This window comes from Heterodontus francisci, chromosome 30 (assembly GCF_036365525.1).
Source record: "Heterodontus francisci isolate sHetFra1 chromosome 30, sHetFra1.hap1, whole genome shotgun sequence".
Classification (NCBI taxonomy): Eukaryota; Metazoa; Chordata; class Chondrichthyes; order Heterodontiformes; family Heterodontidae; genus Heterodontus; species Heterodontus francisci.
The window spans coordinates 27,334,190-27,361,856 of record NC_090400.1 but is presented as its reverse complement, the minus strand read 5'-3'; the positions used below and the strand labels follow the sequence as shown (position 1 = coordinate 27,361,856).

The following is a 27,667-nucleotide window of genomic DNA, read 5'->3' as shown; positions in this document are numbered from 1 at the left end:
CCACTTGGTTCAGACTGAACCATCAAGGAGTCATTAGAGGTATGTCAAATACTGTAGTACAGAGATAGCCCTGGAGCTTGTGGTGGCGACTGAGTAGTAGAGGTAAGTGTCAATAATGTACATCTGGAAGCTAACTCTGGGTGATCCAGCCAAGGGGTAGCATGCAGATCTGAAATAAGGGGAAGCAAAGCTGTAGCACTGGGACATACCAGAGGTGACTGTACAGGCACAGTAGGAAACTCATTTGTGGAGATATCATGAGAAAAGAGGTATCTGCGCGTGCATAATGTTTCCTGCTCCCTGATGGGTATGTGCAGGTATTCTTTTTAATCATAGTGAAGGGATGCCCATTCTTTCTGAGAGATAGTACTTGTTTTGTCACAAAAACTGGTTTGGACTTTTAGTCATGTTTCCAGTGAAAACTGGTCAAGCTGTTATGTAGTTCAGGTGGTCTGGTCATAGTTCAGTTCTTAGGACATTGGGGCAGAGGACATCACAAGTAACTGTTAATCATCCCCGTAATTTCTAAGGCTGACAGAATGTTTTAGTTTACAACAGGTCATTCTGAAGTTGAACTATGGTGTTGTCCATTCTGTGGCAAAATCAGTATGTTATATGTTCCTAAACACCATCTCCATCATTATGCTATTCCAATAAACAGCAGACTTTGAGGTAGTCTAAAGCTTGCTTTGACTTCACATTGAGTATAAACTGAGTAAGGAAGGGGGAAGAAGGGAGAAATGTACATGCTGCATTGGACTGTTGTTATGAAAGTGCTCCATTCTTAAAATGTTTTGCGATCTTGTGTTAACGATTATGGGCATTGGTTCATTTGGAAAACTGAAAAGGTTCCATGGATGTGTTTTTTAACAAGGGTCACTGGGAAGACATTTGAGCTTTTGTGTTTTAAAACAACATTTACTGGATGTCACATGCCTTTAAGCTAAATAAACAACGGCAACCTTGGGGGCCAGGGGAGTTGTTTACAGAGTTGTGACATGTCAAGATTTATAGTGGTCAGGAGGTTTTGACTTGTTGGGGTATAGTCTTTTTTGAAGGCAGTTGGGTTTGTAGCCTGCTGAAAGAAACATCCAGCTCATTTTTCCTCCACCTCTTTAAGAGACCCTGGAAAATCCAGTGTGTGATAGCTAAAACCCCTGATGCTGCATTTCTCCCGAGAAACTCCTGGAAAGCCTGCCAAATTAATTATTGACGCCGACTGAAAGAACTGCTCCAGAAAAGATCCCAGTGACTTGCTTCTGTGTACCTGGACGCCAGACCGAAGGACAATTGATATCCTTTCATATATTTTCCTTCTCCTTCAAGAATTAACAAGTATTTGGCCAAAGGATTCTTATTTTTGTCTTTTTTTGTGTAAAAGACCTCTGCAGAGGTCTTTTCTTATTTTTTATCTAAAAAAATTTCTTTTTTTTATCTAACCAGTGTGTGTGTGCGTGTGTGTTGGGTATCTGGAAAGGAATATCTGTTTACATTCATATTTCAAACTGTGTTCATGCTTTGCATCTTTACTGGATAAGTCTTGTTTTATAATAAATTGATAATTTTGTTGTTCGTTAAAGAAACCCTGTTGGTGTATTTTATTCTTGGATAAAGAGTAGAGTATATGATTGACCGTATCGGTAACTGGGTAAACATTTAGATATATGTTGTGACCTGTGGAGAAGTGGAACTAGAGAAAGACAGTGCACTCCTCCTGCCTTGGTGATAGCACTGTATTTTTAAAATAACACAGCAAAACAGAAACCGTTTGAGTTGAGTTGCTTTGTATTTGGAACAATCATCAAAATACCCTCCCTCACCAATTAGATGCTTAATGCTGTTGGGTGCTCAGTGCTATATAACCTTGCCTGCTCAACCAAACAGTAGTATAATAATATAAAACTAGCCGAGGCTCACACAACATTTGCGGTCAAATTAGTATCTTTATTTCGACAGTACTACTTTAAATACAGAATTACTAGTTATTCTTTCACCAAAGCCTTTAACAGAATCAAAACTACAGTCAGCTCGAAGCACAGTAACAAGAAACTCTTCTGAAATTGCCTCAAACCTCTCTACTTTATTTTTTCTTCTCTTTTCTGTCTCTATTTGCATATGCGTATTGCGTATGCATGCCAGCGTGGGGCGTGACGTGTCTCCGTAGGCGTTAACCGAATTAGAGTTTAAGTTTAATAAAATTTCACTTTTCTTCTTTAAACCTAAGAAAGCCTGTTTATGCTCATTTCTTTGCCTTATAATTGGAAAGCGGTGAACAAGGATTCACCAAGGGGGAGCTCAAAACACTGCGTGTTAAAAAACAAAACCCTGTTACAATAAGACCAGGTTAAAGGCTGAGAGACCCCTAGACACCTTTCTCACTTGTTCGGAACAATTTACACAAAACTGTCCATGTATAAAAACAGGCCTAGGAATATAAATATAAACTTTGTCAAGAGTTTGGCGTTGTGAGTCTAGCCTGGTCGTAGAATATGGAATTCTAATTGGAAGCTGTTTTCTCCTGAATTGAAAAGGCAGGTTTACATCTGATGGGCTCAATATTATTCAAGGAATAACCACTCTATTTCCTTGAAATCTGCCTGTTATAATTTCAGCATCTATAATCAAAAAAAAATAGCTTCCTAACAACCAATCTTGTTCTATGACAAAGCTCTTGTTTAGGATTTAAGTTTCGTAACAACATTATAACTGCTCCTTCTTGAGTCTAAATTTGTGAACTTTATTAACGCATTACTCTGAAGTAATTCTATAGCTTCTGCATTCAGCTGGCCAGTCTGTGCCCTCCTTATAAGATTTTTAGCTGCATGAGAGAATTCTTCTTTGGCCTCCTTATCTCGAGAGACAATGGGTAAGCGCCTGGAGGTGGTCAGTGGTGTATGGAGCAGCGCCTGGAGTGGCTATAAAGGCCAGTTCTAGAGTGACAGGCTCTTCTGCAGGTGCTGCAGAAAAATCTGTTTGTCGGGGCTGTTACACAGTTGGCTCTCCCCTTGCGCCTCTGTCTTTTTTCCTGCCAACTGCTAAGTAATAGGAATACGTAATAAGAAAAGGCCATTAATCACATGTAGTTTGCACTGTTGCTGACTCTCACTAAAGACAAAAAAAGATTTGTATTTATTCAGCACTCTTGCACCAGGCATCGCCCACCAAATGAACCCACCAGCAGATGCATCCCTTAAACTAACCAATCAAAATCTTCCGGGCAGACAAAAACTGCATGTTATTATTATAGATTGGTTCAGTTTAACGCCCTGACCCTTCCTCAGTAGCACTGCTGTGTGTGGCCTTGCATCCTCCACACAAATAGAAGCTGCTTCATTTGTACTGGTCTAAGAACAGTAATTCAGAGAGATTGTCTAGTTGCTCCTGTAGTTGTGTATTGTTATTACGCAATACCCATTATTGGATAATTGAAGATGTGGTTGATACATCTCAACAGTTGGTAGCTAAAGGTCAGCATTTATAATGCCATGCACTTTGCTGCACTGAATCTGTGTTACTAATAGTGGCATGCTGTACAACTAACATGCAAAGCTTACTAGTAAAGCACAGAGGGGTTAGTAGATGAATAGTTTAAATAACCTATCAGTTACCAGATTACTCTGTTTATATGCCCATCTGATTACCTACCATAGCGCATCCCAGGTATTGCGCTGTATCCTGACCCCACAAGGGAACCACCATATACCCTGAGACCCATGGTGCACCCTGGGTGCTGCAGTGTTCTCCAAGTCCTATATTGTACCCTGGGTACCACAGCGTACCCTGACTAGTGTTTATAAGCTGGCTTACAGCAGAAAATCAGAAGCAGCTGAAACCAGATGTGGCAGCATTTGGAAAAACTTGAATCTGATTTTTTTGTGGAAAGCATTTTCCAGTGAATTGAGAGCAGTAATTTGATCTGGCATTCAATGTTTCTTGAGTTCACTACACTCCTTCCTCTACTTCTACAGTCATTATGTCTCTGCCTTCTGGAACTCTGTTCCTAAACATCTCCCTTGTTGGCTCTCTTGCCCATCTCCATAGTTTCAAAACCTCCTCAAGACCTACCTCTTCAGCTGTAACTTCACTCAACCCCTGTATCCTCTCATCCATCTTCTGCCTGATGTCCTCCAATCTCATGCAAAGCACTTTGGGACATTTGTCATTTGAGAAGGGCTGAATAATGGAAGTTGTTCCACACGTTTCAGTGGAGGATATTGTTTGGAGTCCTGCTTGGTTAAGCTTCGCCACTGACAATTTCCTCTTGAAAATTGCTGCTTTAAAGCTCTCAGTGCCCAGTGAACCACATATACATAGAGACTTGGTGCTGGAGAGAGTTAACCCAAATAGAAGCTGGGCTGTATGCTTTCCAGCATGATGTATTGAAAACTTTTCCTGCACCCTGCTGTTCCTCAGTTGAAGGGGACAGCAATAAAACGTTGAATTTGACAGTGTGACGTTCTACTGAGGACACAGTTGAGCCTTTGTGACGTTATCAGTATCATTTCTTGGTTGCAACTACTCTGAGCTGCCAATTTCTTGACTCGGCAGGTAGTGGAGGAGTTAGCAATGAGCTGCCAGTTTGATGACAAAGTGTAGAGTAGGCAGGATGTCCAGCCTTCCTGTGTACTGCTTCATATTGCACTATTTGAGTTTCAATCTGGCAAAAAGCACATTGGTTAATCAGTAGAGCAGTGCACTAGTTAATGATATTGGATGAATGTGTTGAACTCTGAACCTGTCCGTGATTTTGAACGTTAACAGTAGTTGTGGACGTAATTCGAAAGCAGCATGAGCAGTGAAAGCTGGAGCAGGCAAGATTAATGAACTAGGCTGAGATGGCTTGTCAGACATGATTACATGGGACTTGCAGTCTACTCTGGGAAGCAAAGGATGGGTGCTGTTCGAAACTACAGACTGTCATATTTTCTAGGTCCTGAGGGTAGAAACTATCCAAAGTCTGCACATCATCATTTTAACATCTCTCCCTCTCTTGTGGGCATGGCTGATCATGGAACAGCATCCCTGGGGATCCTTGCTGTATGATGCAGGATGCATCGTCTGTCCACGTGGAGCAGGGCTCACTGCAACTGCCTGGCTGCCCACATAAGGGCTTTGCTGTCAAATTCTACAGATTCTGTCTTGTAATGTATTGATGAGAATTAGAGAGACTGTTCATACAGCTAAACAGTAGCAAAATACTGCAGACGTTGGAAATCAGAAATAAAGGCAGAAGGTGCTGAAAATTCAGCAGGTCAGGCAGCATCTGTGGAGAAAGAATTCTCTCTTTACAAATGCTGCCTGACTTGAGTGTTTCCAGCATGTTCTGTTTATATTTCTGTTCATACAGATCCTCTGTTGGAAAGGGATCTGTGTCACAGATGACTTTTATATGGTGTCGCAATTAGTAAGGGGCACTGCTGCAGAGAGATGATTTATTTGTCACTTTGTTAGACTGGGCACTGCAGTGACTGCTGCAGTTGCTCCAGTTCTTTCACCTGCACAAACCTATATTTAGATTTAAGCAAACTGCCTCCCGGGTCGCCTTAACCTACATTTTTTCATCTAACACTGACTGGTTCCCTCCTCCCTCATACCCTGTGCCAGTTACATGCTTAGTGTGGAGCAAATAGTGACACCCTCCTGCTCACAGTCAGGTTATACAATTAATCTATTTGTAGCTTTGCTTTCCTTCGAACACAGTCAGGTTAGAGATTTGTGATTGTCTGTGTGCCCCAACATGTCGGTGATTATCTGTGTTTCCCAACATGTCGGTGATTATCTGTGTGCCCCAAGATGTCTGTGATTATCTGTGTGCCCCAACATGTCGGTGATTATCTGTGTGCCCCAACATGTCGGTGATTATATGTGTGCCCCAACACGTCGGTGAATATCTGTGTTTCCCAACACGTCGGTGATTGTCTGTGTGCCCCAACATGTCGGTGATTATCTGTGTGCCCCAACATGTCGGTGATTATCTGTGTGCCCCAACATGTCGGTGATTATCTGTGTGCCCCAACATGTCGGTGATTATCTGTGTGCCCCAACATGTCGGTGATTATCTGTGTGCCCCAACATGTCGGTGATTATCTGTGTGCCCCAACATGTCGGTGATTATCTGTGTGCCCCAACATGTCTGTGATTATCTGTGTGCCCCAACATGTCTGTGATTATCTGTGTGCCCCAACATGTTGGTGATTATCTGTGTGCCCCAACACGTCGGTGATTGTGTGTTTCCCAACATGCCTGTGATTATCTGTGTTTCCCAACATGCCTGTGATTATCTGTGTTTCCCAACATGTCGGTGATTATCTGTGTGCCCCCACATGGCGGTGATTATCTGTGTGCGCCAACATGTGGTTGATTATCTGTGTTTCCCCAACATGTCGTTGATTATCTTTGTGCCACAACATGTCGTTGATTATCTGTGTGCCCCAACATGTGGTTGAATATCTGTGTGTTCCAGCCTGTGAGTTATTTCCTGTGTACCCCTCATACACAAATGTTTTGCTGGCATCTCTTTCGCTGTAAGAATGATGAGAATGTGATTCAGTTGTCTGTGTTTAGCACACAATTCTGAATTTTTGAACGGGTTAAGAAAACTTTCTGTTAACCTTTGTACCACGTGAAGTATTGCCCAGGGAGTCCTCACACTCCATCGATTACACTGTCTTGTATCTACTGCCGCCCAGTGTCTTGTACAATGAAGCCACTTTTGAACAGCTGTGTTGAACCTGATATTACATCTGCGGTAGTGTCAAGCTTGGTATGCTCCCTCCTAACATCTCTGAGCTCAATGGAATAAAGCACTGGCGATGATAATAACAATGTGTCATTATGTTGTCTGACAGGTGGAAATCTGTGGTGTTCACTATCGGATCATTGGTATAGGATAAGTGAAGCAAAGTGATAATTCTACAAATTATGTAAACTGAGACTTTTTAAGTGCCCTTGGTTTGACATGGCTAAATGTTTGGTCATTTGAGTATCTTATTGTTTCCGTAACGTTGAAGCCTTAATGAAAACTTTTTTTAATTGCCAAAAATTTACATATCCCATGATCCTCAGTAAAAAGGAGCATCCATCCTATGTGCTTACATGAAGAGTACTATTGAAGGCAGACACACAGTCAATAATTGGTTGCCCAATTTCGTAAATTGCAGGATAGGTGGGAACGAGTCGTAATCATATTTTTCATTTATTTGTTTAAATGTAAATTACATTTTTCCTCATGCAGCTTCTTTGTTGAATAACAACATATTGTGGTCCTTCCCTTCCTTTCTCTCAGGCATGTTCTCTCCTCGCCCCCACAGTCTCTTCTCCCTTCAGACAAACACCCTGCTGGCAGTTCCCCTAATTCCACTAAATATCAGCTACAGTCTTTATTATTGCCCGCATACTCAGTCACGACTAGACAATCCAGTTCTCCAATGTAATAAAAGTTAGTGAATAGAGGGTCATACCACACTCTTGAATCTATTATTAGTTATAATAAATGACTTGGGCATTGAAACACATATGATTCTGAGAGGGATTGACACGGTAGATGCTGGGAGGCTGTTTCTCCTAGCTGCATAGTTTAGAACTAGGGACTAGTTCCTGTCAGGACCATGACCATATCAGGATAAGGCATTAACCATTTAGGATTGAGATGAGTAGAAATTTCTTCACTCAGAGGGTTGTCAATCTTAGGAATTCCCTAGCTCGGAGGGCTGTGGATGCTCACTCGTTGAGTATGTTCAAGGCTGGTATTGATAGATTTTTGGACTCTCAGGGAATCAAGGGATATGGGAATCAGGTGGAAAAGTGAAGTTAAGATTGAAGATCAGCTATGATATTGAATGGTGAAGCAGGCTCAAACAGCTGTGTGACCTAATCCTATTTCTTATGCTCCTATATTAAATATATCAAAAGTAGGCAGAGAAAAAGTGAGGATACTGCAGCCATGTTTATAAGGATTTGAATATTTTAATTACCTGAGCAAATTGATGACAAGTAATAAGTGTGGGACAAGAACCAAACGTGTGATCCTGTATTGAATGGGGCAGTCTGACAATACAGCGATCAGGAGAGAAAGGTCCTTTGGTTATAGTATTTGTTAACTAGAAAAATGAAGCAGAATGTTGATCAAGAGAGAGATCTAGTGGCTATAATGAGCAAATCGCTGGCAAGACCAAAATTTGTTGTCCATCTCTAATTTTTTTCATTCGTTCGTGGGATGTGGGCGTCGCTGGCTAGGCCAGTATTTATTGCACATCCCTAATTGCCTTTGAACTGAGTGGCTTTCTAGACCATTTCAGAGGGCAGTTAAGAGTCAACCACAATGTTCTGGATCTGGAGTCACATGTCGGCCAGACCAGGTAAGGATGGCAGAGTTTCTTCCCTAAAGGACATTAGTGAACCAGATGGTTTTTTACAAAAATTGACAATAGTTTCATGGTCACCATTAGACTAGCTTTTTAATTCCAGATTTATTAATTGAATTTATATTTCACCAGCTGCCATGGTGGGATTTGAACCCATGTCCCCAGAGCACTAACTTAGGGCTCTGGATAACTCGTCCAATGACATTACCACTACACCATTGTCTCCCCTTGAGAAGGTGGTGATGAACTGCTTTCTTGAACCGCTGCAGTCCATCTGGTGTAGGTACACCCACAATGCTGTTAGGAAGGGAGTTCCAGATTTTTGACCCAGCGACAATGAAGGAACGGTGATATAGTTCCAAGTCAGGATGGTGTGTGGGTTGGAGGGGAACTTGCAGGTGGTGGTGTTCCCATGTTTCTCCTGCCTTTGTCCTTCTAGCTGGTAGAATTTGTGGGTTTGGAAAGTGCTGTTGAAGAAGCCTTGATGAGTTGCTGCAGTGCATCATGTGGATGGTACACACTGCTGCCACTGTGCACCAGTGGTGGAAGGACTGAATGATTAAGTTGTTAGATGGAGCCGATCAAGGGGCTGCTTTATCCTGGATGGTGTAGAGCTTCTTGAGTATTGTTGGAGCCACACTCATCCAGGCAAGTGGAGAGTATTCCATCACATTCCTGACTTCTAGATGGTGGACAGGCTTTGGGGAGTCAGCAGGTGAGTTACCTGCCACAGAATTCCCATCCTTTGACCTGCTCTTGTAGCCACAGTATTTATATGGCTGGTCCAGTTCAGTTTCTGGTCAATGGTAACCCCCAAGATGTTGATATGGGGGATTCAGCGATGGTAATGCCGTTGAATGTCAAGGGGAGATGGCTAGATTCCCTCTTGTTGGAGATAGTAGTTGCCTGGCACATGTGTGACGTGAATATTACCCGCCACTTATCAGCCCAAGCCTAAGTTGTTTAGGTCCTGTTGCATATGGACACGGACTGCTTCAATACCTGAAGAGTTGCAAGTGGTACTGTGTAATCCTCAGTGAAATTCTCCACTTCTGACCTTATTAGAATTAGAATTAGAATTAGAACATTACAGCGCAGTACAGGCCCTTCGGCCCTCGATGTTGCGCCGACCTGTGAAACCATCTGACCTGCACTATTCCATTTTCATCCATATGTCTATCCAATGACCACTTAAATGCCCTTAAAGTTGGCGAATCTACTACTGCTGCAGGCAGGGCGTTCCACGCCCTTACTACTCTCTGAGTAAAGAAACTACCTCTCACATCTGTCCTATATCTATCACCCCTCAACTTGAAGCTATGTCCCCTCGTGTTTGCCATCACCATCCGAGGAAAAAGACGCTCACTATCCACCCTATCTAACCCTCTGATTATCTTATATGTCTCTATTAAGTCACCTCTCCTCCTCCTTCTCTCCAACGAAAACAACCTCAAGTCCCTCAGCCTTTCCTCGTAAGACCTTCCCTCCATACCAGGCAACATCCTAGTAAATCTCCTCTGCACCCTTTCCATAGCTTCCACATCCTTCCTATAATGCGGTGACCAGAACTGCACGCAATACTCCAGGTGCGGTCTCACCAGAGTTTTGTACAGCTGCAGCATGACCTCGTGGCTCCAAAACTCGACCCCCCTACTAATAAAAGCTAACACACCATATGCCTTCTTAACAGCCCTATTAACCTGGTTAGCAACCTTCAGGGATTTATGCACCTGGACACCAAGATCTCTCTGCTCATCTACACTACCAAGAATCTTCCCATTAGCCCAGTACTCTGCATTCCTGTTACTCCTTCCAAAGTGAATCACCTCACACTTTTCCGCATTAAACTCCATTTGCCATCTCTCAGCCCAGCTCTGCAGCCTATCTATGTCCCTCTGTACCCTACAACATCCTTCGGCACTATCCACAACTCCACCGACCTTAGTGTCATCTGCAAATTTACTAACCCACCCTTCTACACCCTCTTCCAGGTCATTTATAAAAATGACAAACAGCAGTGGCCCCAAAACAGATCCTTGCGGTACACCACTAGTAACTAAACTCCAGGATGAACATTTGCCATCAACCACCACCCTCTGTCTTCTTTCAGCTAGCCAATTTCTGATCCAAAGCTCTAAATCACCTTCAACCCCATACTTCCGTATTTTCTGCAATAGCCTACCGTGGGGAACCTTATCAAACGCCTTACTGAAATCCATATACACCACATCCACTGCTTTACCCTCATCCACCTGTTTGGTCACCTTCTCGAAAAACTCAATAAGGTTTGTGAGGCACGACCTACCCGTCACAAAACCGTGCTGACTATCTCTAATGAACTTATTCTTTTCAAGATGATTATAAATCCTGTCTCTTATAACCTTTTCCAACATTTTACCCACAACCGAAGTAAGGCTCACAGGTCTATAATTACCAGGGCTGTCTCTACTCCCCTTCTTGAACAAGGGGACAACATTTGCTATCCTCCAGTCTTCCGGCACTATTCCTGTCGACAATGACGACATAAAGATCAAGGACAAAGGCTCTGCAATCTCCTCCCTGGCTTCCCAGAGAATCCTAGGATAAATCCCATCTGGCCCAGGGGACTTATCTATTTTCACACTTTCCAAAATTGCTAACACCTCCTCCTTATGAACCTCAATCCCATCTAGCCTCGTAGCCTGAATCTCAGTATTCTCAACAACATTTTCTTTCTCTACTGTAAATACTGACGCAAAATATTCATTTAACACTTCCCCTATCTCCTCTGATTCCACACACAACTTCCCACTACTATCCTTGATTGGCCCTAATCTAACTCTAGTCATTCTTTTATTCCTGATATACCTATAGAAAGCCTTAGGGTTTTCCCTGATCCGATCCACCAATGACTTCTCGTGTCCTCTCCTTGCTCTTCTTAGCTCTCCCTTTAGATCCTTCCTGGCTAGCTTGTAGCTCTCAAGCGCCCTAACTGAGCCTTCACGTCTCATCCTAACATAAGCCTTCTTCTTCCTCTTGACAAGCGCTTCAACTTCTTTAGTAAACCACGGCTCCCTCGCACGACAACTTCCTCCCTGCCTCACAGGTACATACTTATCAAGGACACACAGTAGCTGCTCCTTGAATAAGCTCTACATTTCGATTGTTCCCATCCCCTGCAGTTTCCTTCCCCATCCTACGCATCCTTATGACGGAGGGAAGGTCACTTGATGAAGCTGCTGAAGATGGTTGGGCCTAGGACACTACCCTGAGGAACTACTGCAGTGATGTCCTGGTACTTCGATGTTTGGAATCCAACAACCACAACCATCTTCCTTTGTGCTAGGTATGACTCCAACCAGTGGAGAGTTTTCCTCCTGATTCCCACTGACTTCAATTTTGCTAGGGCTCTTTGATGCCATGCTCGGTCAAATACTGCCTTGATATCCAGGGCAATCACTCTCACCACACCTTTGGAATTCAGCTTTTTTGCCCATGTTTGGACCAAGGCTGTCCTTATGAAAAAGGATAAATAAGATCCCGGATTATATTAACAGTGGATCTAAGTACAACTCTTACAAAAGTTGTGTCGTTGCTGTATAAGGCATTGCTGCTGGAGGACTGGGTACAGTTCTGGCTACAAAATTATGGGAAGGATGTTACTAACCTTGAGAGGGGCCATTAAATGGTTCTGAGTGTCAGGAATACAAGGTTAAGGAAGTTATTTTTCTGTTTGGAAGAGAGACTTCATGGTGACCTCAATAAAATTTTTCACTGTTATTAAAAGGATCCAGAATAGATGTTCCAGAAATATTGTTCTCAATTTGATGGCATAATTTTTTTAAATGAGGGCAGAACTATTTCACCCATGTAAGGTAGAAATATGGAATAAATTTACTCGAATCGGATATTAAAGTAAGCAATGTAAATGGGCTCCAGAGGTACTCAAGTTTTTCTGGAGAAAGAGGCGAGAGATGTGATGAGAAGGAAAGAAGATGGAGCTCATATTAAGCAAAAGTAAGTGGGCTTGTTGGACAAATGGCTTTTTGCCAGGTTGCGATAAGGTTTGCTGTAAACTGGATCAGTATGAGAAGGATTGTAAGAGTGTACTGTAAGTCATGTAGTTTTAACATAGGCCTTTGTGAACTAACACAAGTGATCAATTATTCTTTTGTCTAGTTACATACGGCTCCAGTATTTCTGTCCACACCATTTAGTGTACTTATACTCTTAAGTTCCAAACTGCACTTTTATCAAAAGCTGTTTCAGTCTCCCAAATCAGTCAGTTTATCTTTGGCTTTCCAGCAAGCTGTTTCTTCAAAACTAAATTCACTCTTTTTTTTTGCAGAATGGTACCAGTTATGGATCACTGTTGAGACGCAACACAGAGCTGCTGAAAGCTGTCAGAGAGTTGGAGCGCACATGCATAACACTTAGAGAGGAGAACACATTATTGGTAAGAGCAAAGTGTCCATTTTACACAGGAGTCTCTTTTGTTACCCTTTAACCTTATGTCTCTGGTAACCTCTTTCGTAACCTTCTCTACTGACAGTGGCGTAGTTGTAATGTCACTGAACTAGTAATCCAGAAGCCCAGGCTAATGTCCTGTGGACACCATGGCAGCTGGTGGGATTTAAATTCAATTCATTAATAAAAAATTGGAATTGAGAGCTTGTCTCAGTAATGGTGCCATGAAACAATCATTGATTATCGTAAATACCCTTCTGGTTCACTAATGTCCTTTAGGGGAGGAAATCTGCCATCCTTACCTGGTCTGGCCGACATGTGACTCCAGACCCACAGCAGTATGGTTGACTCTTAACTGCGCTCTGAAATGGCCTAGCAAGCCACTCAGTTCAAAGGCAATTTGGGATGGGCAACAAATGTTGGCCTTGCCAGCGATGCCCACATCCCATGAAAGATAAAAAAAAACCTCTCTGTGTCTCTTCTCTCCCACCCCATTTTGTCCCTTATCTCTCCCCTATCTCTCCCCTTCTCTTTTATCTTTGCCTTCTCCTGTTTCTCTCCATTTCTCACTTTCCCCTTTTTCTCTCCCCTCTGCTCTCTCCTTCCCTCTCCCGATCTTTCTCTCTTCTCTCCCTCTTCTCACTACTCCCTTTTTGTCTCTCTCTCTCTCTCTCTCTCTCGCTTCATTCTTGAACCTGTACTTGATCCCAATGTGCCAATGCGCAGGTTCCCATTAATGTAATTGTTCAATCTGTTGTCATTTTTACATGTTTAGAAGGTGAGGAGATCCTCTTGCTGGCTGCCTGCGGGTCAGAGTACTCATAGAATCATAGAAAGTTTACGGCACAGAAAGAGGCCACTTGGCCCATCATGTCTGCGCATACTGTAGGTGATCCTCCATTTTGATTGCCTTCTGCTTATGACTGGGAGAATAACAGGATAGAAAGCCATGTTCCTAAATTGTGTTTCTTTGTTCAGCGGAAAAGTAGCTCTCCAGAGACTGAGGAGAAAGTGAAGAGACTAAAACGGAAGAATGCTGAGCTGGCAAACATCGCCAAACGATTAGAGGAGAGAGCCAGGAAACTGCAGGAAGCCAACCTCAGAGTGGTGAGTTTGTCTCTCAATGCCGAGCGAGTTAGTGTCTGATCTTTACGAAAGCCACACATCAAAATCAATGGTTTATTTGTGTATTTTTTTTTGTAATGATCAAATCTTTGAACCGTGTAATCTTGTGGTGCAACATGTATCATCATCCAACCAAAAGCAACGTTGGCCTTTAAAACCTCACTCCTGCAGGCCCACTGACAAACATCTTCTTAGAGATCGAGGATGACTTGCTTCCTCTATGGTACGTTGGGTTCTGAGAAGTCCAAGGTGTGATCTGCAGTCGACCACATGAGGGGTGGGTGGTGCTTGAAGGGTCAGGTAGATGAGTAGTTTGGAGGTTTGTGCGCTCCATCTGACATCTTGACTTTGCCTTTGCATGTTCCTGGTGAAGTCCCTCGTGGTATTGTTTTTATACTGCATTGAAAGGTCATAAAGTTGGTTCTGTTTTTACAGCTTGTAAATGGGAACCTGTTTTCCGCAAAACAAAAATAGAAAATGTTCGAACTGCCAGTCCGTCAGTCAGCATCTGTAAAATGCAAAGACAAGTTATGATGTTTCGGGTGTATGACCCGAATCAGATTTGCAACATTTGCAGTTTTTCATTGTATTTTATACTGTTTTCACTGCTTGTCTGCATTATTGTGAAATTGGATAAGACAAACCTCACATTTGTACTCAAACATATATGCCAAGTACTGCTCACTAGCTTCGTGCTGTTGTTCACTTCTCCCTCTAGTCACAGGGGAGGTCAATCGATCAAAATGACTAAAAAAAATTGTTGCTCAGAGCAGTTGCATCAGCAGGAATAGATAGGACAGCAAACTTAGATTTAAGCCCAGGATCGGTTGAGCACAGCTGGATGCTTTTAATAGGGTTTATGTTTGTGCCACACATGGATGATTTTGGTGTGCAGCTCTCAACTGAAGAGCTCACCGCTCAATCTTACGGCTGAAGAGGTCATAGCTATGATTTATCTAGTGCTGAAAACCCATACTTGGTTGAAACAAGCAGCTGTCTCCCTAAACCTCTTCACCTCATCTTCTCTCTTCCCATAACTCACCTCTTTGACCAATCTTTTTATTTCTCCTTTCTTGGCTGAGCATCTGTTTTCCATATGGTTATCTGGAAGCACCTTTGTCTGTACATTAAAGCTGCTTTGAAAATACAGGTGGTGGTGATTGCAGGGTTCATCAGTTTCTGCAACTTAAAAATGTCTCAGCATAGCTCGGACATATTTCTTGAATATTATGGCCTGCAAGGTGAGGGTGGCAGTGTACGGCAAAAGAAGTATCAGAAACCCGATATGATCCTGCTCACTTCGGCATTTAACCAGTGCTGTTTGGAGACTTGTAGAAATCTGTGTGGCAATGGCAGGACTCATATTTAAATATGTGTAAAGGCAATTGAAAGCACATTTAACCCTGCATTCTGGCTTTAACCAGGTTTCCCAAGCTGTCTGAAACTCACCAGGGTCCATAAGGTGAGAGCATAGTGGTGATTGCTGGGCCTGTGAAATTGACAGGCTGAAAAGCCTTTAAATAATGAAACAGGACATCTGCTTCCTTGCCTAGGTGAAAAAAATCTGTTCACTGGACTTGCTCTGAGAGTGTGTTTTCACTGATTTTGAGGTGATTGCTAACATTTTGTGTTCATTTCTGCTATCTTGGACTTCATTCACCTTGATCTGCACTTCCCTGCTGTCAGTCTTCACTGCAGCATGGGAGCAGCTTATGCAGCTCTACCTTGGACCTCTGTTGAGGAACAAGAGGAGCAGCACCACCAGCGGGAACAGCTGCTGCTTTCTCCTCAGCTCCCTCCACACCACAGGACAGAAGGGATGGGTACAGAGCTCCAGCTCAAAGGAAGCAATATCCCCAGCACAGAGTATACAGACAGAAGATCAGCTTTCTTGACATGACTAAGCAGCAGTGCCTCAGGAGGCTCAGACTTTCACAGCAGGTTTTGCTGATATCTGCAACCTCCTGGAACAAGACCTCCTTCCAAGTGGGCCAGATGGGCACATATTGCCAGTGGCAGTCAAGGTCACCACAGTCCTGAACTTCTTCACGTCTGGCTCCTTCCAGGGATCTGGTGGTGACATGCTGGATTTCACAATTTACTGCACGCAACTATATCTCCTAGGTGACTGATGCCATGTTTGCCAGGGCCTCCAATTACGTCTACTTTGCTACTGATGACACCAGTCAGAATGAGTGGGCTGTTGGATTTGCTGCAGTGACTGGATTCCCACAGATCCAGGGAGTCATAAACTGCACACATGTTGCAATCAAGGTACCCTAAAATCAAGCAGCAGTATTTGTCCATTGAAAGGCATTTCACTCCATCAGTGTTCAGCTGGTATGTGACCATGGGAAGTTTTTCATGCATGGCTATACAAGATATCCTGTAAGTTGCTATGATGCTTTCGTAGTGCACCAGTCAAATCTCCCATTGGTCTTTGTACCTCCAAACAGAGCTAGTGGATAGATCCTTGAAGATGAAGGCTACCTTCTAAGGATGTGGCTGATGACACCAATGAAGAACCTACAAATGATAAACAGGAAAGGTACAACTGGAGCTGCATGAGCACAGAGCAGTCATAGAGCAAGCCACTCGGTTGTTGAAGATGCGATTCAGGTGCCGAGGCAGATCTGGGGTGCCCTTCAGTATGTACCAGCAAGGATGGCCAGAATGATAGTCGCCTGCTGTGCCTTGCACAATATAGCACTGCAAAGAGGTTTGGAGCTGCAGGAGGAGGAAGGAAGGTGATGATCGCACTGCATTCTCAGAGGCAGAGGGGAGGACAATGAGGAGGAGGCTGAAGTAGATAGAGTTCCTGCAGCAGGTTACCTAGCTGCCAGAGAACCCCGCAATAGACTCATACAGGTACGGTTCAGATAACCTGAGTGTATGAAGCCATATGACACATTAATGCTGAACCCACCGCCCTCCCCCACTCCCCACCCGCACAACCACCGCCCCCAACACAAATTATTCCCACAGTTTATAATCCTTCCATCTCATTGACACTCTTTGTTTGGCTTCTACTCTGGTGATACCAATCTCCTCAAGGCTGATGGCTATTTGGCAGGCAAGAGGTAGCAATGGAGATGAATGGACAATGGAAAGTTGAAATAAAATTTATGCTTCATTAACATTTTCAAAAACATTAACACAGTGGCATCATTATAAATACCCAAGTGATTCTCCTTCTTGAACTAAAAGGTCTTCCTCTTCTTTTTCCTATTGCTTATTGGGGGTGCTACCCCTGTGGCTTCAACAGAGCTGGAAGCAGGCTGCTCATTCCCCTGCTCTGACAGCTGAGATGCTCGTGGTAGCCTTTCAGGGCACCGCCAAAGATTGATCCAGCTGCACCTGTGTAGGGGCAGACATAGCCGTTGGGGTAGGAGGCAGCATGTGAGGCTCTGACTGAGGGTGGTGAGGGGGGTGGTTGTGGAGGAAGAGATGAGAAGTTGGAGTGCTTTGAACAGAGTCCCCACTTCCATGTGTCCTTTCTCCATCTTCCATCTTCCCTCTCATGGCCCACTCGCAGTTCGCTGCTAGCCTAGAGCTGGAAACTCCTTTGCTATACTTCAGTGAGGAGCTGAACGGCCAAGGAAAGGCGTTCCTCCATCCTATTTAAAGTGGCAGACTGAATATGGGCCCTGACAACATTATGACAATAGTACTGAAAACTTGTGCTTCAGAACTATAGACGTGCCCCTAGCCAAGCTGTTCCAGTACAGCTACAACACTGGCATCTACCCGACAATGTGAAAAATTGCCCAATATGTTCTATCCACAAAAAACAGGACAAATCCAATCCAGCCAGTTACTGCCCCATCAGTCTACTCTCAATCATCAACAAAGTGATGGAAAGTCTCGTTGATAGTGCTATTAAGTGGCACTTACACAGCAATAACATGATCCCTGATGCTCAGTTTTGGCTCCTGACCTCATTATAGCCTTGGTCCAAACATGGACAAAAGTGCTGAACTTAAGAGGGGAGGTGAGAGTGACTGCTGTTGACATCAAGGCCGCATTTGACCGAGTGTGGCATCAAAGAGCCCCAGTAAAATTGAAGTCAGTGGGAATCGGGGGGAAAACTCTCTACTAGTTGGGAGTCATACCTAGCACAAATGAAGATGGTTGTGGTTATTGGAGGCCTATAATCTCAGTCCCAGGACATTGCTACAGGAGTTCCTCATGGTAGTGTCCTAGGCCCAACCATCTTCAGCAGCTTCATCAATGACCTTTCCTCCATCATAAGGCCAGAAATGAGGAAGTGTGCTGATGATTGCACGATGTTCAGTACCATTTTCAACTCCTCAGATACTGAAACAGTCCGTGTCCATATGCAGAGAGACCTGGACAACATTCAGGCTTGGGCTGATAAGTGGCAAGTAACATTCACATCATACATGTGCCAGGCAATGACCATCTCCAACAAGAGGGAACCTAACCATCTCCCCTTGACATTCAGTGGCATTACCATTGCTGAATCGCCCACTATCAACATCCTGGGGGTTACCATTGACCAGAAATTGAACTGGACCAGCAATATAAATACTGTGGCTACAACAGCAGCTCAGAGACTGGGAATTTTGAGACACGTAACTCACCTCTTGACTCCCCAAAGCCTGTCCACCAGTCAGGATGGATGAGTGTGGTTCCAACAACACTGAAGAAGCACAACACCATCCAGGACAAAGCAATCTGCTTGATCAGAACCCTGTCCACCAACTTAAACAGGCACTCCCTCCATGACCAATGCACAGTGGCAGCAGTGTGTGCCATATACATGATGCACTGCAGCAACTCGCCAAGGCTCCTTCGACAGCACATTCTGAACCTACGACCTCTACCACCTAGAAGGACAAGGGCAGCAGACACATGGGAACATCACCACCTGCAAGTTCCCCTCCAAGCCACACACCATCCTGACTTGGAACTGTATTGCTGTTCCTTCACTGTCGCTGGATCAAAATCCTGAAACTCTCTCCCTAACAGCACTGTGGGAGTACCCACACCAGATGAACTGCAGTGGTTCTAGAAGGCGGCTCACCACAACCTTCCCGATGGCAATTAGGGATGGACAACAAATGCTGGCCTTGTTAGTGACGCTCGCATCCCATGAAAGAATGAAAAAACAATCTGTTTGCCTGCTGCATCTGATACTGCATGCAGGTGGCCAGAGTGAGTTCCCTGAGAGTGGTGGGAAACAGCGAGTGCGGAGCGGGTCTAGCAGCTGCTGCCGCTGCCGCCGCCAGTCTGTAGGTTCAGAGCCGTTGTTTGCAAAGAAAAATCGAGGTGTGACATCACAGGGAAGTGGGTAGGTGATTGACGGTGAGTATTTCCTAGTTATCTAAACTAGAGAATAAACTGGTGTGTCTTATTGTTTTTGAGCCAAGGTTTATGATTACAAGTAAGGTGTATTAAGTATTAGTAGGGTTTATCAGTGTTAATAAGATTTATTAGCATTAGTAATCTTTATTAATAGAGTCATAGAGTTATACAGCTCAGAAACAGGCCCTTTGGCCCATCGTGTCCGTGCCGGCCATCAAGCACCTAACTATTCTAATCCCATTTTCCAGCACTTGGCCCATAGCCTTGTATGCTATGGCGTTACAAGTCCTCATCTAAATACTTCTTAAATGTGGTGAGGGTTCCTGCCTCTACCACCTCTTCAGGCAGTGCATTCCAGATTCCAACCACCCTCTGGGTGAAAAGGTTTTTTCTCAAATCCCCTCTAAACCTCCTGCCCCTTACCTTAAATCTATGCCCCCGGTTATTGACCCCTGCACCAAGGGAAAAAGTTTCTTCCTATCTACCCTATCAATGCCCCTCATAATTTTCTATACCTCAATCATGTGCCCCTTCAGCCTTCTCTGTTCTAAGGAAAACAACCCTAGCCTTTTCAGTCTCTCTTCATAGCTGAAATGCTCCAGCCCAGGCAACATCCTGGTGAATCTCCTCTGCACCCTCTCCAGTGCAGTCACATCCTTCATATATTGTGGTGCCCAGAACTGTACACAGTACTCCAGCTGTGGCCTAACTAGCGTTTTATACAGCTCCATCATAACCTCCCTGCTCTTATATTCTATGCCTTGGCTAATAAAGGCAAGTATCTCATATGCCTTCCCAATCACCTTAGCTACCTGTGCTGCTGCCTTCGGTGATCTATGGGCAAGTACACCAAGATCCCTCTGATCTTCCGTACTTCCTAGGGTCCGACCATCCATTGTATATTCCCTTGCCTTGTTGGTCCTCCCAAAATGCATCACCTCACACTTCTCAGGATTAAATTCCATTTGCCATTGCTCTGCCCATCTTACCAGCCCATTTATATCGTCCTGTAATCTAAGGCTTTCCTCCTCACTATTTACGTGTCATCTGCAAACTTACTTATCATACCTCCTATATTCACGTCTAAATCATTAATGTATACTACAAACAGTAAGGGTCCCACCACCGATCCCTGTGGTACACCACTGGTCGCAGGCTTCCACTCGCAAAAACAACCCTCGACCATCACCCTCTGCCTCCTGCCACGAAGCCAATTTTGGATCCACTTTGCCAAATTGCCCTGGATCCCATGGGCTCTTACCTTCTTAACCAATTTCCCATGCAGGACCTTATCAAAAGCCTTACTGAATTCCATGTAGACTACATCAACTGCTTTACCCTAGTCACCGTCTCGAAAAATTCAATCACGTTAGTTAGACACGATCTCCCCCTGACCAAAGCCTTGCTGACGATCTTTGATTAATCCTTGCCTCTCCAAGTGGAGATTAATCCTGTCCCTCAGGATTTTTTCCAATATTTTCCCAACCACTGATGTTAGTCTCACCGGCCTGGCACCACATTCGCTGTCCTCCTGTCCTCTGGTACCTCTCCTGTGGCCAGAGAGAACAAAGAACAGTACAGCACAGGAACAGGCCACTCGGCCCTCCAAGCCTGCGCCGATCTTGATGCCTGCCTAAACTAAAACCTTCTGCACTTCCGGGGACCGTATCCCTCTATTTCCATCCTATTCATGTATTTGTCAAGATGCCTCTTAAACGTCGCTATCGTATCTGCTTCCACCACCTCCCCCGGCAGCAAGTTCCAGACACTCACCACCCTCTGTGTAAAGAACTTGCCTCGCACATCCCCTCTAAACTTTGCCCCTCTCACCTTAAACCTATGTCCCCCAGTAACTGATTCTTCCACCCTGGGAAAAAGCTTCTGACTATCCAAAAGAGGATTTGAAAATTTGTGTCAGAGGCCCTGCTATCTCCTCCCTTGCCTCACATAATAGCCTGGTTTACATCTTATCTGGGCCCGAGGATTTATCCACTTTTAAGCCCGCTAAAACAGCTAATACTTCCTCCCTTTTAATGCTAATATATTCAAGTATAAAATTACAATTCCCCTCCCTGATCTGTACACCTACATCGTCCTTCTCCATAGTGAACACAGATGCAAAGTAATCATTTAAAACCACACCCATGTCCACCGGCTCCACACACAGATTGACACTTTGGTCCCTAATGGGCCCCATTCTTTCCCTGGTTATCCTTTTGCCCTTAATATACTTATAAAATGGCGTTGGGTTCTCCTTTATCTTGCCCGCCACTGTTTTTTCATGTCCCCTCTTCGCCCTCCTAATTACTTTTTTTTAGTACCCCGCTACACTTCCTATACTCCTCCAGTGCCTCCGCTGTTTTCAGTGCTCCTAATCTGCCGTAAGTCTTTTTTTTCCTGATCCAATCCTCTATATCCTTTTACATCAACGGTTCCCTGGACTTGTTGGTCCTACCCTTCACCTTTACGGGTACATGTTGGCTCTGAAACTTCACCATTTCCTCTTTAGTAAGGTTTATTCGTATTGGTAAAGGTTTATTAGCAGTAGTAAGGTTTATTAGCAGTAGCAAGGTTATTAACTAACAGATAAAGGAATGGCAGGGCTGTTCCAACCTTTAGAGTGCACATTCTGTGCTATTTGGGAAACTCAGGATGCTTCTTGTATCCTGGGTAACTATATATATATATAGGAAGTGTCATCAGTTGTAGAAGCTTGAGCTGCAGGTTTTGGAACTTGAGCAGCAGCTGGCGCCACTGTGGTGCATCCATGAGGATGAGAGCTTCGTGGATAGCACATTTATAAATGTGGTCACCCCACAGCTTAAGAGTTTGCAGGGAGAGAGGGAATGGGTGACTGCCAGACAGTCAAGAAGAAACGGGCAGGTAGTGCAGGAGACCCCTGACTGCGTCTCACTCTCCAACAGGTATTCAGTTCTGAATACTGAGGAAAGTGTTGGTTCCTCTGAGGTGTGCAGTCAGAGCCAAGGTCATTGCACCATGGCTGGCTCAGCTCAACAGCGGGGCACAAGGAATACTGACAGAGTGATAGTGATAGGAGATTCGATAGTCAGGGAAACAGACAGGCGTTTCTGTGGCAGCATACGTGAATTCAGGATGGTGTGTTGCCTCCTTGATGCTAGGATCAAGGATGGCACTGAATGGCTGCCGAGCACCCTGAGGGGGAAGGCTGAACAGCCAGCAGCCGTATCAACGGCATAGGTAGGAAGAGGGATGTGGTCCTGCAGACAGAGTTTAGTGAGCTAGGTAAGAAATTAGCAAGCAGGACCTCAAAAGTAGTAATCTCTGGACTACTCCCAGCACACGCACAAGTGAGTATGGAAATAGGAGGATAGTGCAGATTAATGTGTGGCTGGAAAGATGGTGCAGAAGGGAGAGCTTTAGATACTGGGACACTGGGACAGTTCTGGAGTAGGTGGGACCTGTACAGGCCGGAAGGGCTGCTGCTGAACAGAGCTGGGACAAATTTCCTTGCGAGGCGATTTGCTAGTGCTATTGGGGAGGGTTTAAACTAACTTGGCAGTGGTGTGGGAACCAGGAGGAAATATCAGAGAGGAATACCAAGGTGCACAGAATACTGTGAGCAATAGATAGCACTAGAGTAGGGAATAGTAAGTTATTAGGTGGGGTCAGAGTAAGGGAGAAAGTATTAATATGCATGGAGTGTGGTTAATAAGATTGGTGAGTTACAGGCGCAGATTGCCTTGTGGAAATATGATGATGTGGCTATAACAGAGACCTGGCTCAAAGAAGGGCAGGACTAGATGTTAAATATTCCTGGATACAAGATGTTTAGGAAAGGGAAAAAAGAGCGGGGGCGGGTGCGGTGGTTGGTGGTAGCGGTATTAATTGAAGCATTCAAAAGAGAATTAGACTGTTGTATGAAAAGGAAGAATATGCAGGGTTACGGAGAGAAGGCGGGGGAGTGGCACTAGATGAAATGCTCATTACGAGAGCTGGGCTTGAATGGCCTCCTTCTGCACTGTAACAATTCTGTGAGTTTCCATGGAGGTGGGCATCGGCAAAAAGACCTGAGACATCATGGCACTCGTGCAAGAGATGGATTCCTCCAGTCTCTCTCCAGTGGTGTGCAGTGCCTCTGGAAATACGAACAGAATCTTGCACATTTTCTGTTGTTGCTCCAAAATAGTCCACATCATGGATGGCCTGCAAGGTGCAGCATCTACGTCCAGCTGAGCAGAGCTTGCAGTGTTCTGTTCCCTCTGATGGGGATTATTGTCCCTGTCTCCAACACTTGCTTCTGCTCACTTGTCATGTGTGCCTCACCACGTGACAACCTCGCTAACTGCTTTGGAGGACCCACTGAGGTGTGTGTATCTGTGCTGGTGGAGGGTGAGCTTGAGTAGTGTGATGGTGCTTTCTCAGAGTTTGCAACCTACTCTTGGGACTCCTCAACCACCTTCTGCACCAGCTGCAGCGTGATGCTTGAAGCACCAATGGGAGATGAAAGACATGAATTAGAATTGACATCAGCAAAGGGTTCACAGTCATCATTGTGCAGATGCCCAATGTTTTGCTTTTCTTTCAAAATTTGTTTTCTTGGAGGGTGAATAGATTGCTCATTGCAGAAAGGGTAAGATCTCCAGCGCAAGAGGCAGCTTAACACGCTCACTTCCTGGTGATTTCTGTATGCTGAGAGCAAGTGGTGACTGTGTTAGATGGGTTGGACGTGGTGATGTGTCACTGTCAGGTAGAGTGCTCTGCTTTCTTATTATTGTGTCCGAGCACTAAGCTACTAAAATGAATCTGTCAGCAGCCTGATATTAACAGAGGAAAGCTGCTGAAAGTACTCATTACTCAGCAAGCAATCTGCTTGTGGGGGAACACACTATGCTTGAATCTGTTTCAAACCCTCCAGAATTGTTCTTGAGTTTCCATGGATTCAAGTATAATCTCCTAAAACTATGAGCAGCCCAGGAGAAAAATCATAGGGACATTAAAATAATTATGCTTTATTCATTTTCTGTGAACAGCTTTGTTTATTAGTTATAAAAACACTGGAGATGAGAAAAAGATTGTTTGGCTGGATGGGGCAGTTGGAAGTAAGAGGTTATATGATAAAATCTCCAGGAATACATCTAACCAGAGTTGCCAACCCTGAGTCTGGCATGAGTAGTTGCAGTGTGACTGCCACAGAAGGGTGTGAGTGTCATCCACTTACTATACCGCAGTGCAGGAAATACTGGGCATGGTTTTTATCTCATTCAAAAGTCTGTTTGGTACAATATTCTGTAAGATACCGATCATGTATCCCTGTAGATGTGGCACAAAGATTCTTCTACATTTAATGATGAGGTGATAAAGCTTTCAGCATTTTGTTCCTTTCACAGCAGTGCTTCTCTGTAATTGCATGTGGGTTAGCACATGTCTTTCTCATACAGAACTCACACTGAGAGATTACATAATTTTACAATTGGTGCCAAATCTGCTTGTAACCCATTGAACAAAAACATTTGTCCTGATCTGAACTGTGATTAGATTGAATTTTCTGTTTCAGGATCACCATCAACTTGTCAAATACCATCCAAAATAAATACAGTAATATTCAGCGGAGTAAATTCTGAGGCCTGGTTAGTATCAGCATTAAAGTGCCAAGACAGATCTCTGCATTCCAGTACAGCTATACACACAATGTGCTCATTGTTTTCTACAGTTGCTGTCTAAAATACTGTACCCCCATCAATGTTTTTGAAAGAGCAGTTCTGTTCTTTGCTGTGCTTTAGCATACTAGGATGAATTCTAAACACAACAGCAGCAGGTTGAAGGCTACCTGGCCCACTGGAAGGTCAGCCTTCACCTTCTGGTGTACTACAGAATGAAATTCAGTTGCATGCTGTGTTGAAGGGAGAGATAGAGATACAAGGTGGAAGGTAGGAATAAGTTGTTTTAAGGATGCAGACTGTTTGTCATGTGACCCTCCTGAGTTTTGTCTGTGACTGCTTAGCTGAAAACAAGTGAGCCAAGCTCTGATGCTAGTCTGATCAGACTCTTCTATCTCCTCACCCATAGCAACCCGTGCGTTCTCTTTCCCTAGTCCAGTATATAGTATACACTCTTGCACACGCTCAGTAACACAGTTTCTGACAGATGATACAGAAATAAGTAGTAATCTGCAACATGATTTTTGTGATCTTCGGAAACAGTGGTTCGGGAATCTAATGTCCAAATGGTGGCCAGTAGGGGCGGCACAGTGGTTAGCACTGCAGCCTCACAGCTCCAGGGACCCGGGTTCGATTCTGGGTACTGCCTGTGTGGAGTTTGCAAGTTCTCCCTGTGTCTGCGTGGGTTTTCTCCGGGTGCTCTGGTTTCCTCCCACAAGCCAAAAGACTTGCAGGTTGGTAGGTAAATTGGCCATTATAAATTGTCACTAGTATAGGTAGGTGGTAGGGAAAACATAGGGACAGGTGGGGATGTTTGGTGGGAGTATGGGATTAGTGTAGGATTAGTATGGATGGGTGGTTGATGGTCGGCACAGACTCGGTGGGCCGAAGGGCCTGTTTCAGTGCTGTATCTCTAATCTAATCTAATCTAAGACCAACTCACTGAAGATGCACAGGAACAGAATCTCAGTAGAGAATCTCAAGCAGAAAATGCATTCATTCTAAAATAGTAATCACAGTTATTGATAGTCTGGTGAGCCTGTACATTTAGTCACCCAGTGTGTAATCTTTAACTGCTTCGATATCTGAACTTATGTCAGGATGCTCCTTGCAGAACTGCCAATATTTACAAAGCAGCTGTAGGCATTGTATATATCTGCGGTACTCATCAATGATGTTTTATGTATCTACCTTAAAAACAGCCTGATAGATCGGACAGTACTTGGAGTCAGTATATGATGTACCTACACTACCAATAGAATGATGGATCAAACTGTACTCGGAGGAGGTATATGATGTACCTACCTTAACAACAGGCAAATGCATCTGACGAAGATAACATGGCAGTGACAGAGCTGTGAGGATGCTTGAGTAGGAGGCAGGCAGCATTTGGTATGCTTAGGGAATTTTTGTAAAGTGCAAATGTTGCCTCCAAGCATTTTGCCTGGTTTAGAATTTTAAATGTGTTAAAACCTCGTGATGGTTTGGACATATTCAAATTTTATTCTTGAATCTGATAAGCATTTAAGTGAACTCAGCTCTACTACAAAATATGTATCAATTTCTTTTTATTGTGGATAAGACACTTTCCCTATTAATATTTGAGGATTTTAAATGGCACTCCGTGTCTTTGAAACATGGAGCACAGTCTGCTCACTTTGTCATAAAAATCTCCTGCGTTAAAGGTCCAAGATGTTAGCAGAGCACATGTAATGATACTTTGTCACCAGTAACAAGCATTTGTCTAGCCTTGATCACTATTGGATCATACAAAGCTGGTGTGATTTTTGTCTAGGGGCAAAAAGTCTGGTTCATTTCCAGTATTTTTCTAGGTGACATTTAGGAATATGCAACTGGTCAAGAAATCAAACCTGTTGCAAGCAGTGTATATTTCACATATTATTTGAAGTAACTCCCCAATGGTTCAGCGATATAATACAGAACCCACAGACCAGAAGGCATTAACTTTTATCCATAGGCTGTGCCGAGTTAACTGATTTCATGGGCAGCAATTGGGCACTACAAATGCTCTTAGCGAGAGGAGCGGCGGGAGATAAAGAGCCAAGCTGGGCAGTGGGCATGTGGGAGAGTGAGAGAAGCGGCAGAAGATAAAGGAGGCACCGGAGCGGACCTCTGGGAGTGAGAGAGAAATGGCGGGATATAGAGCCAGGGCCGTGAGTGAATGTGCAGGAGCGTGAGAGGAGTGGCAACAGATAAAGCCAGGGCTGGGAGCGGACCTGTGGCAGAGTGAGAAAAGCGGCGGCATATAAAGGAGGCCCCGAAGTGGACCCACAGGAGAGCCAGGAACCAGAGCTTCAAAATCAACAAAAGAAAATCAAGGAGTGATATCACAGGACAGCAGGTAGGTGATTGCTTGGTGAGCATTGCAGTTTTATTTCTGCTCTTTAATCTAAGAATCTGTAACTTATTAAATTAATAAACTAGATAAACATTTTTTATGTAAGCTTTTAATAAGGCTTTAGTTTATTTCTGTTAAGTTTACTAATAAATAGCAGCAAAGCAGGGCACCTCAGTTCCATTCGATGAATATCCTGTTCCATGTGGGAATTCCAGGACACTTCTTGTGTCCTGGAAAACCACATGTGCAGTAAGTGTCGTCAGCTGGAGGAGCTCAAACTCCAGGTTTCAGAGCTTGAGCAGCAGCTGAAGTCACTACAGTGCATCCATGAGCCTGAGCGTTTTATGTTTAGCATGTGTCCAGAGTTGGTGACCTCGCAGCTGAAGAATGTGCAGGCAGAGAGGGAA

The 27,667-nt window shown here is 44.1% G+C and overlaps 1 protein-coding gene across 9 annotated transcripts in view; it reads left to right on the top strand.

Moving 5' to 3' along the window:
- The window catches only part of LOC137346640 (RIMS-binding protein 2-like), a 326,747-nt gene that overhangs the window by 127,548 nt on the left and 171,532 nt on the right, over positions 1-27,667 (top strand). For all 9 annotated transcript variants that reach the window (XM_068010262.1, XM_068010263.1, XM_068010266.1 and 6 more), the window contains 2 exons: positions 12,691-12,798; positions 13,788-13,916. In XM_068010262.1, the coding sequence (XP_067866363.1) occupies positions 12,691-12,798; positions 13,788-13,916 (237 nt within the window). The remainder of the gene's footprint in view (positions 1-12,690; positions 12,799-13,787; positions 13,917-27,667) is intronic.